This window comes from Aotus nancymaae, unplaced genomic scaffold (assembly GCF_030222135.1).
Source record: "Aotus nancymaae isolate 86718 unplaced genomic scaffold, 86718_ANA_hifiasm-v0.15.2.pri h1tg000022l_1, whole genome shotgun sequence".
Classification (NCBI taxonomy): Eukaryota; Metazoa; Chordata; class Mammalia; order Primates; family Aotidae; genus Aotus; species Aotus nancymaae.
This window is the reverse complement of record NW_026988435.1, coordinates 47,029,444-47,048,474: the sequence shown is the minus strand read 5'-3', so window position 1 is coordinate 47,048,474 and position 19,031 is coordinate 47,029,444. Positions and strand designations below refer to the sequence as shown.

Sequence of the window (19,031 nt, the reverse complement as noted above, 5' to 3'; positions counted from 1 at the left end):
ATATATTAGCTTCATTGATTTTATGGAAAAATTTTCCTTGGAGCTCTCTTATTTGTGGGCCAGTCTCTATTGGCTGCTCCCTCAGCCTGGTACACAGGTTTCCTGGGATCTCCCTTCACTCTTGTCTTTGGATTTTCCTTCTCTCTCTGATGATGGGTCTGTTACTTCCTGGATGCCTTGTCTTTTTCTTTCTAGACTTATGGCCTTGTTTTGGTGGAGCACATTCTCCAGTAACTTTCTGAAAATGGGTGCAAGGAATATCTATTTTTGAGCCATAGCAGAACTAAAAATGCCTTTATTCTGCTCTTCTATTTGATTGATAGTTTAGCTGGATATAATCTTCTCAGTGGAAATGTTTCCCCTTAGAATATTTTGGGAAAGATATGGAGCATTTCCAGAATCCTAAATGATCCCTTGTGCTGTCTCTCTTTTAGCCCCTTCTCCCTAAGTATTAGTTGCTGTTCCACCTTCTCTCCCCATTGGCTAGCTTTGCCTGTTCTATGGAACTCTTTTATTAGTTCCCTTGGTTCAGCACAATGCCTGTGAGAAGCACCATGTTGCTGCGTGCATCAGCACTTCACTCTTTCGTTCTGCTGCCCCATGGCATTAAATTCTCCTACGTGCTATTTGTCCATTCTCTTTCCCAGTGTTAGAGATTTGGATTGTTTACAGATTTTGGCTGCTATTAATAGTGCTGTTAGAAAAATTCTTATAAATGTTTTCATTGATATATTTACTAATTTCTCTTCATTGTGACCCCAAAAGTGAAATTGCTGGGTCATAGACAGACATATGTTTAGTTTAGCATATACCTACAACTTTCTAAAGAAATTTACATTCCCACTAGTTGATTTTATAATTCCATTTATTCTGATGAACAAAATGAGGTTTATCAGTGTTTTAAAATTTGTTTATTTTGGAAAGTGTGTAGGAATATTGCACTGTTGCACTAATGTGCATATCCCTGATGAGTAAACACACTCACTGAACTTTGGATATCTTTTCTTGTGAGGTGCCTGTTGAAGGCATTTGCTTGCTTTTTAAAATATAGCTACTTGTGTTTCTTACTGACTTGCAGAAATTTATTATATATTCTGAATATGAGTTGTTGCATATATACTGTGCGTTGGTGAATGTTCAATAGCTGGCTTTTATTTTTGTAACAAAAATAAAAACAAAAGTCACAATTGGTTGCATTTGCCAATGTCCATGTGTGAATGCTCCCAACAGAAATAAATCCAAGCGACCAAGATGACGTCATGTAACACCGACGGGAAGAGAGTGGTGCTTGCCAGCTCTCATGAGCCAGGGCACGCTGGCTTCAGTGCACCACTGGGTGCACATGGGAATTGCAAATAACTCATCCAAGTCTGGAGTTTAAAAAAAAGTTTTTAAAAAGTCAATTTTATTGAAGTATGATTACATGCTGTAAAATGTACCTATTTAAAGTTACCATTTGATGAGTTTTGAGAAAATATGCACCCAGGTAACCACTACCACAAGCAAGATCTGGATTTTCCGTCATCTCCAAGTTCCCAGTAGTACTTTTTGTGATCAATCCCCACCCCTCCTGACTCTGCCCCAGGAAACTACTGATCTCCTCTCTATCTCAAATAGGTTTGTCTTTCCTGGGATTTCATATAAATCAAATTCTATAGTACAATTGACCCTTTAACAATGTCCAGTTTGAGCTGTGTGGATCCACCTATATGTGGATTTTTTCAATAGATATATTGAAAATTTTGAGGAGATCTGTGACCGTTTGAAAAACAGACAAATCATATAGCCTAGAAATATTAAAAAAAAAAGAAAAAGGTACGTCACGAATGCATAAAATATATGAAGATGCTAGCCTGTGTTATTGCTTACTACCATAAAATATGCACAAATCTTTTACAAAGAGTTAAAATGTATCAAAACTTACATACGCTCTTACAGACAATGCACGGCGTCACTGGCAGTCAACAGCAACGTAAAGTGATGTGGACGTGCAGTGTGAAACCGTAACTGCCTCCGGGTAAGTCAGTCCGTGCTGTGCGGCTGGAAGGTCTCTGCAGCCGCCTCCTGCTGCCATTGAGCTCAGGCGTTTTGCGTCACCGTCACCGTGTGATGCTGATCATCCCCAAGGAGCAGCTCACCTCCCCAGCCAATTTCACCTCACAGCAAAAAGTGCTCTCGTGATTCACATGGATTTTCTGTCATGTCTAGTCCTTACGCCACACCATGGGACTTGAGTGCCACTAGTGCTCTGCTCCCAAGAAGCAGAGAAAAGTTGTGACAATATAAGAAAAAGTCAGAGTGCTCTACATGCACAGAAGACTGAGGTCTGCAGCTGCGGTTGCCGCCATTTCAAGTCACACAAATCCAGTGTAAGAACTATTGTAAAAAAAAGAGAAAGAAATCTGTGATGTCGTCATTGTAGTCACACCAACTGCTGCGAAAACCAGGCACTTTTTGTGAAATACATTTGATCTTGTAGTGAAAGTGCAGCTTTTATGTGGGCACAGGACTGCTGTAGGAAAGGCATACCTACCGCCTCCAGTGTGATTCGGAAGAACACAAAGTCATTATGCAACAAAGCAAAAGGAAGGGGAAGGATCTAGAGCTGGAATTTAATGCCAGCAAAGGATGGTTTGATAATTTTAGGAAGAGGTTTGGCTTAAAAAGTGTCAGGATAACAGGAGAAGCAGCTTCTGCCAACCAAGAAACAGAAGACAAGTTCCCAGAATCCGTGAAGAAAAACATTGGGGAGAAAAGACGTCTGTCTGAGAAGGTTTTTAATGCAGATGCAAGTGTCCTATTCTGGAAAAATAATGCACAAAAGATTATTAATGGCAAGGAAGAGAACTTAGCACTAGGCTTTAGGGCAGGAAGAGACAGGTGAACTCTTCTGTTTTGTGCAGATGTAGTCAGGTTTACAATCACGCTATCGTTGTGTATAAAGCTTCTGACCCCCGGGCCTTGAAGGGAAAAGACAAACGGCAGTTGCCGCCGCCAGTCCTTTGGTTGAACTTCAGGAAGGCCTGGACCACAAAAACCCTTTTTCTACATTAGTTCCTTTGGTGCATTGCCTGTGAAGTCAGGAAGTATCTTGCCAATAAGGGATGTCTTTTAAAGTTAGTTTAATATGGGACAATGCCCCTGGCCACCCAGAACCCCGTGAGTTTAACACCAAAGGTGTCAGAGTGGTTCACTTGCCTCCAAACACACGTCTCTAACTCAGCCTCTAGAGCAGGCGGTCCTAGGGACCTTTGAGACTAATGACACCTAGCAGTCTCTGGAAAAGATTGTCAGTGCTGTGGGCAAGAACCCCGATCGAGAGAACACAGTGAAAGTCTGGAAGGATGGCACAACTGAAGATGCCTTAATTGTTATAGAAAAGCCGTAAGAGCCATCAAACCCAAAACAATAAATTCCTGCTGGTAAAAATTATGTTCAGATGTTGTGCCTGACAGGGTTTAAGACAGAGCCACTCAAGGGGATCATTCAAGATATTGTGGATATAGTCAAAAAAAAGGTGGCGGGGAAGGGTTTCTAGACGTCGCTCTTGGAGAAATCCACACAAGATGCCTTGGTGGAGATGAGTGCTTCTGAACCAGTGCCAAATGCTGAGGAGGAAGGCAGAAGAAACAGTTCCAGAAAACAGATGAGCACTAGACAATCTCGCAGAAGGGTTCCGATTATTCAAGCCTGCTTTGACTTCTTTTTTCTGTTGAGATGGAGTCTCGCTTTGTTGCTCAGGCTGGAGTGCAGTGGCACGATCTTGGCTCACTGCAACCTCCACCTCCTATGTTCAAGCGATTCTCCTGCCTCCGCCTCCTGAATAGCTGGAATTGAAGGCACCCAGCACCACACCCAGCTGATTTTTGTATTTTTAGTAGAGACGGGATTTCACCATGTTGATCAGGCTGGTCTCGAACTCCACACCTCATGATCTGCCCTCCTCGGCCTCTCCAGGTGCTGGGATTACAGGTGTGAGCCGCTGCGCCCGGCTTGCTTTGACTTCCTTTATGACATGGACTCTTCTATGATACAGGCACCGGAACTAAAGCAAACCGTGGAGGAGGGATTGGTGGTGACGGGAACATTTTTGGAGAAATGGAAAAGCAGAAAAGTCAGAAACTACCATGTATTTCCGTAAAGTCACACGGAAGGAGCCTGCCTCTCCCGCCTCCTCCTTCACCTCCTCCACCTCTTCTGCCTCTGCCACCCTTGAGGCAACAAGACCAACCACTCCTCTTCCTCCTCCTCAGCCTCCTCAGCCTACTCAACGTGAAGACGACGAGGACAGACGTTTAAGATGATTCAGTGCCACTTAATGAATAGTAAATACATTTTCTCTTCTTTATGATTTTCTTAATAACGTTCTCTTTTATCTTGCTTGCTTTATTGTAAGAATGTGGTATACAATACATGTAAAATACAAAGAATGTGTCAACCAACTGTTTTATGTTATCAGGTCCTCAGCAAGCTATTAGCAGTTAGGTTTTGGGGGAGTCAAAAGCTATATGTGAATTTTTGACGCTGCAGGCGTCGGTGGCCCTAACCCCTGCGTGGTTCAAGGGTCAGCCATATGCACGCTTTTGATCTGGCTTCTCCCCTTCAGCACATTCACGCTCATAGTTCTCCATCTCAGGGGTTGCTCGCATCAGCGGTTTATTCCTTTGTGCTGAGAAGTATTCCACTGTGCGGATGTACTAATAACACAAGTTGTTAATCCCCTCAGCCGTCGAAGGACACATGGCTAGTGTGGCAAAGGCGTCTTTAAGCATTTGTGGGCAAGTCTTTGTGATATTTCACTTCTCCTGGGTAAACACACGGAGGTGGAGTGTGCGGGGCGTGTGAAGGGATGTGTGTCGTGTTTACGACACCCACAAACTGTTTTTCAGAGGGATGGTTCCATTTCCCATTCCCACCCAGCAAACGTAGGAGGGCTCCATTTCCTGCGCGCATGTGCCGACACCCGGTGTTGCTCTATTTCCGTTTGAATCCCGCTTGCGGATGTGTTGTGGTATCATGGTGTCGTGTGATGAAACGATGCTTTTACTTGTAGTAAAATCCGATTTACTAATTTACTCTCTTCCGTGTAGCATTTTTACCTCCTGTTCCCAAAGTCTTTGCCTATATCGTGACGGCATTCCCCTGTACGTGCTTCTAGAGCTTCATTATTTTTATTTCATTTATTGTTTATTTACTAATTTTTAAATTGACAAATAATAATTGTGTGTATTTACTGGCTATAATATGAAGCTTCGACCTATGTATGCATTGTAGAAACGTTAAATCGAACTACTTAACATGACCAGCATCTCACCAACTTACCATTTTTCTCATAAATTAAAAATGTATTCTTTTACCAGTTTTGAAGTCTGCAACACCTGATTTTTATGTGTCACCAGGCAGCGCAAGAGGTCACTAAAGCTTTGTCCTGCAGCCTCATGGGAATGCTGTTTCCTTTGATCGACACCTCCCTTCCCCCGTTCCTTCCCCCGGCAGCCTCAGACCCTAGTAACCACTTTCTGCTCTCTGTTTCTAAGTTTGACGTTTTAGATTCTTTCTATGCCTGGTTTATTTCACTCAGTGTAATGTCCTCCAGGTGCATTCAGGTTGTCACGAATGATAGGATTTCCCTCTTTGTTTATGGCCAAATTGTACTCCATTGTGTATATATAGCACACTTTCTTTATCCATTTGTCTGTTGATGGACTTAGACGGATCCCATATGTAGACTCTCGTGAATAAGACTGAAACGAACATGAGTGCAGACTTCTCAACAGAATGGTTTCAGTTTTTTGGATACAAACCCAGAGGCGGATTTGTGGACCGTAGGGAAGTTCCATTTTTAGTTTGTTGAGGAAGCACTATGTTGTTCTGCGTAGGGGTTATACTGATTTAGATTCCCACCAAGAGTGTGCTCCCTCTTTTCTACACCCTCCCTAACACTTGTTTGCGTTTGTCTTTTTGATAAGCGCCATTCTGACAGGTGTGAGGTGAAGTCTCGTTGTGGCTTCAGTGTACGTTTTCCTGATGACTTGTGACGTTGAGCATTTAAAAATATACCTGCTGTCGATTTAAATGGCTTCTCTTGAGAAATGTCTGTTTAGATCTTTTGCCCATTTTAATTTATTTGTGTAGTTTCATTTTTTTGAGCCAGGGTCTTGCTCTGTTGCCGGGCTGTTTTGTCCATTTTTAAACTGGGTTGTTTATTTTTTTGCTACCGCGTTGTTTGGGCTCCTTGCTGGAATAGTAACCCCTTATCAAACATATGGTTTGCAGATATTTTTCCCCATCCGTGGGTGGTTTCTTTCCACTTAGATTGTGGCCTTGGCTGTACAGCTTCTTCGTTTGGTGGAATCCCATTCGTCTATGTTTGCTTTTGTTGGGTGTGCTTCTGGGGTCCCATTCAAGGAGTAACTGCCTGGACCAATGTAATGGGTATTTTCTGCTATGCTTTCTTCTAGCAGTCTCATGTTCCAGGACTTATGCTGAAGTCTTTAATGCATTTTGAGTTGATTTTTGCATAGGATGTAAGATGAGGGTCCAATTTTAGTCTTCTGCGCGTGGATGTGGAGTTTCCCTAACACCGTTGATTGAAGTCCGTCCTTTCCCCATCGTGCGTTCTTGGCACCTTTGTCAGAATCAATTGACAACAAATATTTAGGTTTGTTTCTGGGATTTCCATCCCATTCCATTGGTTGATACGTCTATTTTTATGCCAGTCTTATGGTGTTTGGATTACAATAGCTTTACAATATTTTGAAATCAGGGAGTGTGATGCCTCCAGCTTTGTTCTTCCTACTCGAGATTCTATTGGCTATTCAGAGTCTTTTGGTGATTTCATATACATTTTGGGATTATTCTTTTCTATTTCTTTGTAAAAATGATATTGAAATTGATAGAGATTGCATTGAATCTGTAGATAGCTTTAGATAGTGTGGACATTTTAACAATATTAATTCTTGCGATCCATGAATATGGGACACTTTCCCACTTATTTGCATCTTCTCCAGTTTCTTTCATTAATGTTTTGTAGTTTTCAGTGTACAGATATTTCACCTCCTTGGTTAAATATTTTTCTAAACTCTTTTTAATGCTATTGTAAAGGAATTTTTTTCAATGTCTTTTTTGGATCATTGTTCATTGTTAGTGTATAGAAATGCTATTAATTTTTGTACATTGATTTTGTAACTTGCAACTTTATTGAATTTGTTTATCAGTCCTAACCAGTCTGAAGACTAACAGATAGAGTCTTTACAAGAAAGGAAAACTACAGGCCAATGTCAGATGAATATAGATGCAAAAATTCTCAAAAAAAGACCAGCAAACCAAATTAAACAGCACATTAAAAAGATCGTTTGCTATGATCAAGTGGGATTTATCCCAGGGATTCAAGGATGGTTCAACATACGTAAATCAATAAATGTGATACATCACATGAACAAAATTGGGGACAAAAACCACATGATCATCTCGATAGATGCAGAAAAAACATTTGACAAAATTCAGCATTCATTCATAATTAAAACTCTCAAGAAAATAGATACAGAAGAGATGCACCTCATCACAATAAAGGCCATATGTGACAAGCCTGCGACTGACACCATACTCAGTGGTGAAAAGCTGAAAGCTCTTTCTCTAAGATCAAGAACAGGAAGGATGCCCACTCTTGTCACTTCTATTTAACGTGATACTGGAAGTTCTAGCCAGAGCAGTTAGGCAAGAAAAAGAAATAAAAGGCACTCTAGTAGGAAAGAAAGAAATGAGACTGTCTCTGCTGATCATATGATCTTACATAGAGAGCTCACGACTTTATCTTAGACATTCAAGTCTGGGTTGACCCCTAGTTAATTTTTGTGCATGGTGTCTTGATTGTCGGTGAGATTGGCTATCTCATCCTAGGATTTTTGGCCATTGGCCATCTTCTCCTATAATGGTGTATTTCCATCTCTTATTCATTTCTTTTTATGTTTTCTTTATACATTCTGAAGTTGAATCCTTTGCCTGTTACATGCCGTTGGTGAAGTTAGTCAGTGCTGGTTCAGAAAGCGACAAAGTCAGCGTGTCAGTGGCTGAAGCCCGCCAAGCCTTCCCCACTCCTCACGTTGCCATCCAAGCATGCCACGCCCCTACCGTGCAGACCCACTCGCTGGCATGTGAGCCTTCAAGATAGCCTGGCAAGGAGGAGAAGCAGAGGGCTCCAAGAATCTGTGGCCCAGAAATGCAGACATCTCCCCGCCACATTTAACCAGTAGAAACTCATCGTGTGGCCCCAACTCACGGCAGGTGGCTGGAAGCTGCCAGCCCACATGCCCAGGAGGGAGAGAGTGAGCCTGCAGTCTCCCTGCAATGCCCCACAGGTGACTTCTCTGGGATGAGACTTGCGCTTTTGTGTGCATTTTACCGCATTCAAGATTGTCAGTATTTTCGCTAATGATCTGTGCCTTTTGCATGTTTTATGAGACATTTGTTCTTCCACCAACGAGGGCAGTAGGCATTGTTGACCGGGGGCAGATGGTGAACGTCCAGGTGACAAAGGGCAGTTTCAGCCACCATCAGCCTCTGTGCTGCGGTCAACAATGGCCCCTGGGAAGAGGCCACTTCCCTCCGCCCAGCACGCTGGCACACCCTTCCTCTGCAGGAGGTTCTGAAGTTCCACCTGTTGCCCTTGGAAAGGAACTTGACGTCTCTCCTCCACGGCACACCTCCCTGAAGTTCACCCTGGCGTGTGGGGGTGTGTTAGCACAGAGGCTCACATGCCTGGATGCTTGCTGGGGCCACACCCCAGGAGAGGAACTGAGTCTGGGATCCTCAGAGGAGGACGTGCTTCTCTGAGCAAGGCCCCTCCGTCTTGCCGTCTGTGGGATTCAGGTGCCTGTAGCTGGGGGGCTCACCATGTGGTCCCCCTGGAGGGTGCAGCCCTGGTGCCAGAGAGAAGCCTGGCTCACTTCTTCTGTGTGGGTGACAACACCCCTGGGCACCGAGGAAGGAGAACTGTCCAGACCCCAGGCACAAGTAGTGCCTGAAGAATATCTTATAGTGTCACTGCTCAGCTGTTTCCTTTATATAATCCTGCATATAGAATCATATATTAGTTAGTGCTTAAAGTGTAACTTACTGCTTACATATATCTAGTTTATATAATCATACTTGGTACTTGTATCTACTTAGTTCTATATAATCTCTCTATATAATCATACGGGTGTTGTAGCCGGAGCTGCACTGACACATTCAGTGCTGATTTATGGAATCCTTCCATATAACCATATGGTAGTCTGTAGTAGGAGGAATGCCTAGAGCAGTCACAGAACAGAAGCCGTACATGGGAAAAGAGCCAGACCAGGACGAGAACCAAAGACCCAGGCGGCGGCGGCCCTGCCTGAAAGGGCACACGCTGTATGGCAGGCTTGGAGCAGGAGCCTCTCCTCCTGATAAAGGAGTTGTAGCACCTTGCATCCAGTTCCTGTGGAAAGTCGGCCTCAGGCCTGAGATCCTGGAAGTAACCGAGGGAGAGGAACCCTCTGCTGTGACCAGTCACGGCGGCCATACACCCTGTCAGTCTTTCTCCCTTCTGTGCTGGCTCAAATCATCCTCCCATAAATATCTTAAGAGAAGAGCACAAGTCTGTCAGCTCCTACTGCATTGGCTTACAGCATCCTTCTATTAGAAATCCTTTGAAGTCTCCAGCCCCCAGATAAGAAGTGTTGCGCACGACACCTGTTGCACACAGCCCACCTCCTTGCCTCGGTGACCTAACGGGGGCGGACGCCTTTTCTGCACACGACCCTCTACTACTGCGCACGGCACGACATGGACCCCTACTGCACACGGCCCACCTCCTTGCCTCGGTGACCTAATTGGGGTGGACGCCTTTTCTGTACATGACCCTCTACTACTGCACATGGCACGGGCCCCTACAGCGCATAGCCCACCTCTCTGCCCAAGTGACATATGGGGTGGCCCCCTCACTTGTGACTCACATGATTACGTATGCCCTATTACTAAGTCTATAGATGATGGCCTCGCTCACGACCCTGCCCCCTGCTTGTACCTAATAAATACAGATGCTCTGGGGCATTTGGGGGCCGCCGCTGATCTCTGCCCACAGGTGGTGTGGCCCCCCGAGTCCAGATGCTCTTCACCAGTTCTTCAGTGTCCTGTCTCTTTACCTCTCAGATCCTGCACCTCTACATGGCATAAGGGACGCCCCACGACCCTGTGGGGCCCTATAGCCCTACACCTCTGCACTGGGGCCGGGGGTAGGGGCAGAAGAGTGCCAGGCGGGGCCTGGAGGGGCTTATTCCTTTCCAGCTGGTGCTCCAGTTTCATGCCAGAGTTTCAGGCCACAGTCTCTGTGGCCACCAGAGGGCAGGGACAGCTTTTCGCAGGCGCAGGATGGCTCTGCTCCTCATGAGACCCACGATGCCCTGGCCTCACACAGCCTCCTTCTCTGTCTCCACCCGCTCTGAAGCAGGAGTCAAAGGAAGTGCCACCAGAAATGCACCCAGTACTGTCTGAGGACAGCATTGTCCTCGCTTGCGAAGGACAGCCTGGGGCCTGTGTCAGGGTCCCCAAGACCACCCAGGGCGGTGATACTCCAGGAGGCCACAGGCCGTGCAGGTCCTGGTACTCACGGCTGTGACTTCCCACAGGAGAGGATACCCAGTAAAATCAGCCAAGGGAAAGGTGCCTGGGCCGAGTCCAGGGACGCCAGGCTCAGGCTGTGGAGGCCTCTCCTGGGGCGGGGTGACGCAGGACGCGCCTCACTCCCCTGCAAGCAGCTGGGGCGCTGCGCGTGCAATGTTGGGGCCGCCCTGCCTGGTGGTGTGTGTGTGTGTGTGTGTGTGTGTGTGATGGGCCACCCTGCCTGATGGTGTGTATGTGTGTGTGTGTATGTGTATGTGTGTGTGTGATGGGCCACCCTGCCTGGTGGGGTGTGTGTGTGTGTGTGTGTGTGAGATGTTGGGGCCGCCCTGCCTGGTGGGGTGTGTGTGTGTGTGTGTGTGATGGGCCGCCCTGCCTGATGGGATGTGTGTGTGTGTGAGAGATGTTGGACTGCCCTGCCTGATGGTGTGTGTGTGTGTGTGTGTGTGAGAGATGGACTGCCCTGCCTGATGGTGTGTGTGTGTGTGTGTGATGTTGGGGCCACCCTGCCTGGTGGGGTGTGTGTGTGTGTGTGTGTGTGATGTTGGACTGCCCTGCCTGATGGGGTGTGTGTGTGTGTGTGTGTGATGGGCCACCCTGCCTGATGGGATGTGTGTGTATGTGTGTGTGTGAGATGTTGGACTGCCCTGCCTGATGGTGTGTGTGTGTGTGTGTGTGTGTGTGTGTGAGAGATGGACTGCCCTGCCTGATGGTGTGTGTGTGTGTGTGTGTGTGATGTTGGGGCAGCCCTGCCTGGTGGGGTGGGGGTGTGTGTGTGTGTGTGTGATGTTGGACTGCCCTGCCTGATGGTGTGTGTGTGTGTGTGTGTGTGTGATGGGCCGCCCTGCCTGATGGGATGTGTGTGTATGTGTGTGTGTGAGATGTTGGACTGCCCTGCCTGATGGTGTGTGTGTGTGTGTCTGTGTGTGTGTGTGAGATGGACTGCCCTGCCTGATGGAGGGTGTGTGTGTGTGTGTGCTGTTGGGGCCGCCCTGCCTGGTGGGGTGTGTGTGTGTGTGTGATGTTGGACTGCCCTGCCTGATGGTGTGTGTGTGTGTGTGTGTGTGTGTGTGTGTGTGTGTGATGGGCCGCCCTGCCTGATGGGATGTGTGTGTATGTGTGTGTGTGAGATGTTGGACTGCCCTGCCTGATGGTGTGTGTGTGTGTGTGTGTGAGATGGACTGCCCTGCCTGATGGGGTGTGTGTGTGTGTGTGTGTGTGTGATGTTGGGGCCGCCCTGCCTGGTGGGGTGTGTGTGTGTGTGTGTGTGTGTGTGTGATATTGGGGACACCCTGCCTCGTGGTGTGTGTGTGTGTGATGTTGGGGCCGCCCTGCCTGGTGGTGTGTGTGTGTGATGTTGGACTGCCCTGCCTGGTGGGGTGTGTGTGTATATGTGTGTGTGTGTGTGTGTGTGTGTGTGTGTGATATTGGGGACACCCTGCCTCGTGGTGTGTGTATGTGTGATGTTGGACTGCCCTGCCTGGTGGTGTGTGTGTGTTTGTGTGTGTGTGTGTGTGTGTGTGTGATGTTGGGGCCGCCCTGCCTGATCGTATACCTGGGGGTGGGTCAGGTGAGCAGTTTCTGCCTGGGCTGCGCCAGAATTCCAGACTCCCAGCAGGGAAACGGGTGTTCTGCCTAAACCAAGTGGTACAAACAGCTCAGGGCCAGTGAGGTGGGGTGAGGGGAGCCCCCCAAAAGCCCAGTACCCAAATGCCAGTCAAAGGCCAGCTCAGTCAGCGGGCCTCATGATGGCCATCCTCGCCTACGGCGTGGCCACTTTCTGCACGCGGCCATGGGGTTTCCTTTCTGGAGCTGGGGCTGGACACAACACAGCTTCAGGGGAGCCCCCAGGCAGCCCCAACAGGGGCAAGGGCTGCTGTCGGATCACTAGCCCTTCCCAGTCCTCGGGCCTGCCTACCCCTCGGATGTACGTGTGGTGAGGGTGGCATGGGGCTGCCAGGACAGCTGGGAAGGACAGGGACCTCTTGGCATGGGAGCAGCCCAGGACCACCCATGGGTGGGGACCCTCAGGAAGGGGTCTTTGGTTGTGAACAAGAATGAATTCCGGTCATACTTTTTAGGAAAGGAATTTATTGGAAGGGTCTGACCCGTTCCTGTTGTCAGGGAAGACAGAGAACGAGGCAGAGGCCACAGCTGGGTGGAGGCCGGCCTCGCCACTGAGCCGGGCAGCGACAAGAAACGCACACTGCCGTGGGTCTGCCCTCGCTTCTCGCCACACCGGGCCACGACCTGAGAGGACCCGGCTGGCCTTGCTGGGGAGGCAGGGCTGGGTGACTGGGGGAAAGTCAAGACTTGAAGAAACAGCTGAGCTGCTGCCAGAAGGAGGACTGCATGCTGGGTGGCCAGCTGACCACGGAGGCCCACGGCAGGCTCAGGAGCGGGGGCTGCACGGCCGTCAAGGGCAAGGAATCCAGGGGTGCAGGTGGCAGTGAGCGCTCAGGCTTTGGATGATCTTAAGGAGATCACTCAGCAGCTGGACTTCTGGGTGGAGGTGGGGCCACAGCAGGCTGGGCGGGAGCACACGGGACGGCAAAGGAGGGACACGCAGGAGGCGGGGCGGCAGCAGCTGGGCTGGCAGGAGGAAGTGGGGGCACAGCAGGAGGAGGCGGGGGCACAGCAGGAGGGGACGGGCACGCAGCAGGCAGGCCTGCACACCGGGCGGCACAGGAGGGACACGGAGGAGGAGGGTCTGCAGCAGGAGGTGGTGCAGCAAGCCGGCTGGCAGCTAGACTGCTGGCAGCATGAAGAGGAAGCCCCAGAGCAGACAGGCACACAGCAGATGGGCTTGCAGCAGACAGGCTTACAGCAGACGGGCACACAGCAGGCCTGCTGGCAGGGGGAGGAGGTGCAGCAAGCCGGCTGGCAGCTAGACTGCTGGCAGCATGAAGAGGAATCTTCAGAGCAGGTGGGCACACAGCAGACAGGCTTGCAGCGGATGGGCACACAGCAGGCCTGCTGGTAGGGGGAGGAGGTGCAGCAAGCCGGCTGGCAGCTAGACTGCTGGCAGCATGAGGGCGTGCAAGAGCTGGTGCAGCCTGATTGGCAGGGACTGGGCTCACAGGCTGCCTGGCAGCAGGGGCTGGACACACAGCTCACACAGTTAGACTGCTGGCAGCATGATGAGGAAGACTCAGAGCAGATGGGCACACAGCACACGGGCTTGCAGCAGACAGGCACACAGCAGACAGGCTTGCAGCGGACAGGTACACAGCAGGCCTGCTGGCAGGGGGAGGAAGTGCAGCAAGCTGGCTGGCAGCTAGACTGCTGGCAGCATGAAGAGGAGCCCTCAGAGCAGGTGGGCACACAGCAGACAGACTTGCTGCAGATGGGCACACAGCAGGCCTGCTGGCAGGGGGAGGAGGTGCAGCAAGCTGGCTGGCAGCTAGACTGCTGGCAGCACGAGGGCGTGCAGGAGCTGGTGCAGCCTGATTGGCAGGGGCTGGGCTCACAGGCTACCTGGCAGCAGGGGCTGGACACACAGCTCACTGGGGTGCAGACCAGGGTCAGGCAGGGGGCCGGGGCACAGCAGCTGGGGGCGCAGCAGGGGGGCTCACAACAGCTCTCTGGGCAGTCGTCCACCTGCCAGGAGTTGGAGCAAGAGTCACAGGAGCCGGGCAGGCAGACGCGGCTGCCATAGCTCAGGTTGCTGGAGCAGACGGACAAGGTGGACGCGGCCATGCTGGGGTTGAGCTGGAGGAGATGGGAGTGAGTGGGTGAGTGTGTGTGTGTGTGAGTGTGTGTTACGTGCTCAGGGCTGTCGGCTTTTATATCTCTCCCTGGCCTGTTGGTCCAGGAGGAGTGTCAACAACTCCCGCCCCTTCCTTGTTTGTGTTGAAAACCTAGAGGATGCTTATTAGTGTGAGTTTCATGTTTAGTCCTAGGAGATGCCATTCAGTTTGTAAAGTCCTGAGTCTATATTTGGGTCTGTTGATGCATCCTCACCTGACTCGGCTCCAGAGCATCATACTGAGGTAGACAGGGTGTAATGTCTCAAGCAGAGTCCCGGGGCCCGTGCCGGCTGCAGGAGAGACCTGTCCATCCTACTCCCGGCGCCTGTGCGCCATCGCCAGGGACTCTGCTTGTCCGGGTTGCTGCGGCTTCTGGAACGTGGCAGGCTAGAGAAGCCCCAGTCAACGCCGGCGTGAGGGTGGAATGTTTCTAGAAGTGACTCCCCATACTCCCTCTGGTGCCTGAAGTCCCCACAAGGGCTTTAGAGCAAGCGGCAAACCAGCAAGGGTGGAGAGTGGAGTGAGCCCTTTCCCGTCAGAATCGCACGGTTCCTGGTGGGCTGTGCACCCCATCTTCCATCTGGGCACTTAGGGAGGCCGCGGATCCCTGTCTGGGGCCTCACATCTCCACTCGATTTTATCCCAAACACCGCAAACTCGTGAGTCTAACCCAGAACTCCTAGTGCAGCTCCCCTGCAGAAAGCACAGCTGTGTGCACCAGCACAGCCGTGTGAAAGCTACAAGACTGCTCCGCGCGGCCAGTGTGTTTTTCTTGATTGCTAAGTGACTAAGTCTTGGTCACCCCAGCTAGACATCTCACCTAAGTCTCCGTTTCTCCTGCAAATAATATCCGATTGGCCGCCCGGTCTTTTTGTCTTTCTGCTGAATGTTCCCAGGGTTACCTGATACTTTAATTTCTCAAGCATTCATTTATTCACGATGCAATGAAGCTCCCCATGTGCTGGAAATTGCACCAGGTGCCGAGAATGCAAAGGTGAAGGAGTGCTAGCCCTGACTGTGAGCCCCCGCCAGGGAGGTGGTGGGCTGCCTGGTGCCTGTCGGTGATGACCGGACATGTGAAGGAGTGCTAGCCCTGACTGTGAGCCCCCGCCAGGGAGGTGGTGGGCTGCCCGGTGCCTGTCAGTGATGACCAGGCATGGCCCAGCATACAACATTGATTGCTTGATGAGAACGTTGTGAGCAGAGGCTCATGAGACCCTAACGCTGCACTTCCTGTAGGAGCAATGGTTCCGTATTTGGTTATTCGGTGCTGGTGGAGATTGTATGGAACGGAACCTCCGGGAATAATGAGAATGGGCTGTGTGTGCATATACAGAAGAGCCAGGCAGAGAGAGACGGAGAGAGACAGAGAGAAAGAGAATGGGTGAAAGTAGCCGCTTCCTGAGAAGGGAATTGGGTGACTGCTTGTGTTAACTTAAAAAAATCACAAATCTGGCCAGGTGCAATGGCTCAGGCCTGTAATCCTAGCATGTTTGGGAGGTCAAGGTGGGTGGATCACTTAAGACGAGGAGTTTGAGACCAGCGTGGCCAACATGGTGAAACCCCGTCCTACTAAAAATACAAAAATTAGCCAGGCATGGTGGGTTATGCCTGTAATCCCAGCTACTCAGGAGGCTGAGACAGGAGAATTGCTTGAACCAGGAGGCGGAGGCTGTAGTGAGCTGAGATTGTGCCACTGCACTCCAGCCTGGGCAGCAGAGTGAGATTCCATCTCAAAAAAAAAAAAAAAAAAAATCACTAATCTGTAAGTTTGGAAAAAAAGAGGAGACTTTGTTTCTTGTAAAGGGGCACAGGCTGCGAGGAAGCCATCCCCAGGCTGGGAAGCCCAGCCTCTGCCCAAGACCACAGCCAGGAGGAGGCGCTTCGGAGTGGGAGGGGCTGGGCAGGAGCTCCATGCTGGCCAGGCCGGCTGAACACACGTGTGCAGTAGCTTATGGAAGAGCACTGAGTATTCATGGAGGAGGCACCGAAGCGACATGCGTGTAACATGCGACCTGTTTTCACTCTGGGGTTGTGAGAAACACTCACCCGTCCAAATCCCAAGATCGGACTTAGAGGCACGAAGAGCAGCGGGAGTGAGACTTTCCTTGCAAGAGGAGGTGTCTGACGGGCAGGTGCACCCAGCCACTTGTCCCCGTGCGTAGGTCCCTCCCCGGGTCCTCACGGCTGAGGACGGTGGGGTCGCAGACTTCCCGGACGCCACCTCCGTTTCCTTGTCCCCTCCCCCACTTTAAGTTTGGATTTTCCAATGGTGAAAGTTTCTTTCCTTTGAATGGGTTAGCCACCCCCTTTTCTCCGTCCCCTCTGACTTCTGTGAGTCTTACCGCTCTTCCCAGATGTATGCGTACGTACGTACGTGTTTACACACACATACATGTGTGTATACATACATGACAGGACGAGGTGGCGTGCTGCTTTCCTGCCTCGGCCCTCACGCGGCAAACACGTGTCCTTGCACGTTCTCCTCCGTGCCGTGCGTTCCTCCACGAGGCTGCGATCTTGTTGTTCAAAGTGCCCCAAGTCTGTACTACGTGGCTTGTCATGTCTGCAGGGGAGCTGCCGGGACTCGCCAGGGCCTGTTTTCTGAATATGGACCACTTAAAAAGTACTTCTTGGCCGGGCACAGTGGCTCACGCCTGTAATCACAGCACTTTGGGAGGCTGAGGTGGGCAATCACGAGGTCGGGAGATGGAGACCATGCTGGCCAACATGGTAAAACCCCATCTCTACTAAAAATACAAAAATTAGCTGGGCGTGGCAGCGGGCACCTGTAATCCCAGCTACTCGGGGGGCTGAGGCAGGGGAATTGCTTGAACCTGGGAGGCAGAGGTTGCAGTGAGCCAAGATTGCACCACTGCACTCCAGCCTGGGCGACAGAGCGAGCCTCCATCTCAAAAACCAAAAATGTACTTCTTATAGGGTGGAGCCTTCACATGTGACTGTGTCACCGTGAGGCCCTAAACGTCAGGGTCTTCTCAGGACACGCAGGTGCTCAAGTGCGCAGCCTCTGTAAACCGGCCAGAGCCGGTCCATGGTGGGGGTCCCTTACCAGGATGAGGTTCCTGAAGTCAGTGTCCCGCCCAATCAGAGCCGTGGTCACGGCGGTGGGACGGGGTCACCCGGCGTCTGCAGGTGGATGAGCTGCGGTCGTCTGAATCTTGCTCATCGGGGGGCCGGTGCGTGTGTAGCCGCTGGAGGCAAAGCGGCGGTGGTGAGGGCAGAGTCCGTCCTCTGGGTGTGGGGCACGCGGCTCCACCCTTCCTGGCGTGCCTGAGGTCCCGTCTGTAACTGGTATCTTATTGCCACAGTGTGTTCTCTGTCGGTCTTATGGTTTTAACTTTAATGCTGGGCGGTGGTTGTAGGTAAACTTAAAGGGAAGAGGGGGAGCCGGGCATGTCTGACTGCCCTTCCTGCCATGCCGGGAAGGTAGTTTTTTAGGGGTCTCCATGGCCAAGATGGGGTCCATTTAGTCAGCTAAGGGGCTTAGGATTTTATGTCTAGTTTACACCGGCGATGGTGTCGCAGTGAGATCAACTTCTCATGGACCCGTTTTGTGTCTTCTGTGCTGGTTCTTTGGATAGATGCCCCTTAATTTTAAGGTGGTGATACCGAGAGGCCTGGCACGGGGCTTGGAAGACAGGGCTGGGAAATGGGCCCAGCAGGAGTGCTGGGAGGGGCTGACGGGCTGCCTCGGAGAAACAGCCTCCCCGGGAAGGGACGAGGGCTGCTGACCGCCCGCACCCAGCACAGCCACCCCGCAGGTCCAGAACCCAAGACCACAGCCCAGGAGGCGGTCATGCTGCCCAGGCTGGGAGGGGCTGAGCGCGTCCTTCCCCTGGAACACACAGGTCCTGCTGCCTCCGAAACACAAGGACAGGTGGGCACGGAACAGGGCAGGAGGTGCAGAGGCCGTGGGCGTTAGAAGTCGTCTAGAGCTCAGGGCCGGGAGGTCGGGGCACAGTTTACAGCTGCCCGCACCCCCAATGCCAAGGCTCTGGGCAGGTCACTGAAGGCTCCCGGGCCCCAGGTTGTCCCTCATAAGATGGCCACAGTCCTGGGTCCTGCCATGGGGGAAGGACCAGGCTGGATGAGGCGTTTGTACCACAAGAACGCTTCCTAAGGCCGGCTTCCTGCACGGGAAGTCTGTGCCCCGGGGCTGCTGGGACCAGGGCTGCATGATGCCCCTGCCTGCGGCTCTTCCAGACCCCAGAACCCAGTAGGACCAGGCCCACCCCAACTCCTGCCCCCAGAGATCCACATGGGACAGGACACAGCACAGATGTGATGGGAGATATATGAGCTGGGCCAGATCACAGGCAAACACACACCCCTAATCCTGGCAGACTCCAGCTCTCAGCAGCACGGAAGGGGAAGCTATGGGCCTGGGGACAGCAAGGCTGGAGGGAATAAAAGCCCGAGAGCCTCAGCACCTCATAGGCTCACTCCCTCCCCAACTCACACTTCCCCCACTCACTCCTCCCCTACTTATCCCTCCCCCACTCACCCCCACCCACCCCTGCCCACTTACCCCTTCCCTACTCACCCCTTCCCACTCACCCCTCCCCTACTCACCCCTCCCCACTCACCCCTCCCCTACTCACCCCTCCCCACTCACCCCTC

General features: G+C 51.0%; 2 protein-coding genes across 2 annotated transcripts in view; one reads left to right on the top strand and one right to left on the bottom strand.

Annotated features, from left to right (window-relative positions):
* TSPEAR (thrombospondin type laminin G domain and EAR repeats) overlaps positions 1–19,031 on the top strand; it is a 170,144-nt gene that overhangs the window by 73,951 nt on the left and 77,162 nt on the right. The gene's annotated exons all lie outside the window — the stretch shown is intronic.
* On the bottom strand, positions 13,129–14,340 carry LOC105711647 (keratin-associated protein 10-7). Its single transcript, XM_064379989.1, has one exon. It carries the CDS (start codon positions 14,338–14,340, stop codon positions 13,129–13,131), a length of 1,212 nt encoding a protein of 403 aa, XP_064236059.1.

What these genes read in the sequence shown, in the direction of transcription:
- LOC105711647 (XM_064379989.1), bottom strand. Translation starts at nt 14,340, where the DNA reads ATGGCCGCGTCCACCTTGTCCGTCTGCTCCAGCAACCTGAGCTATGGC.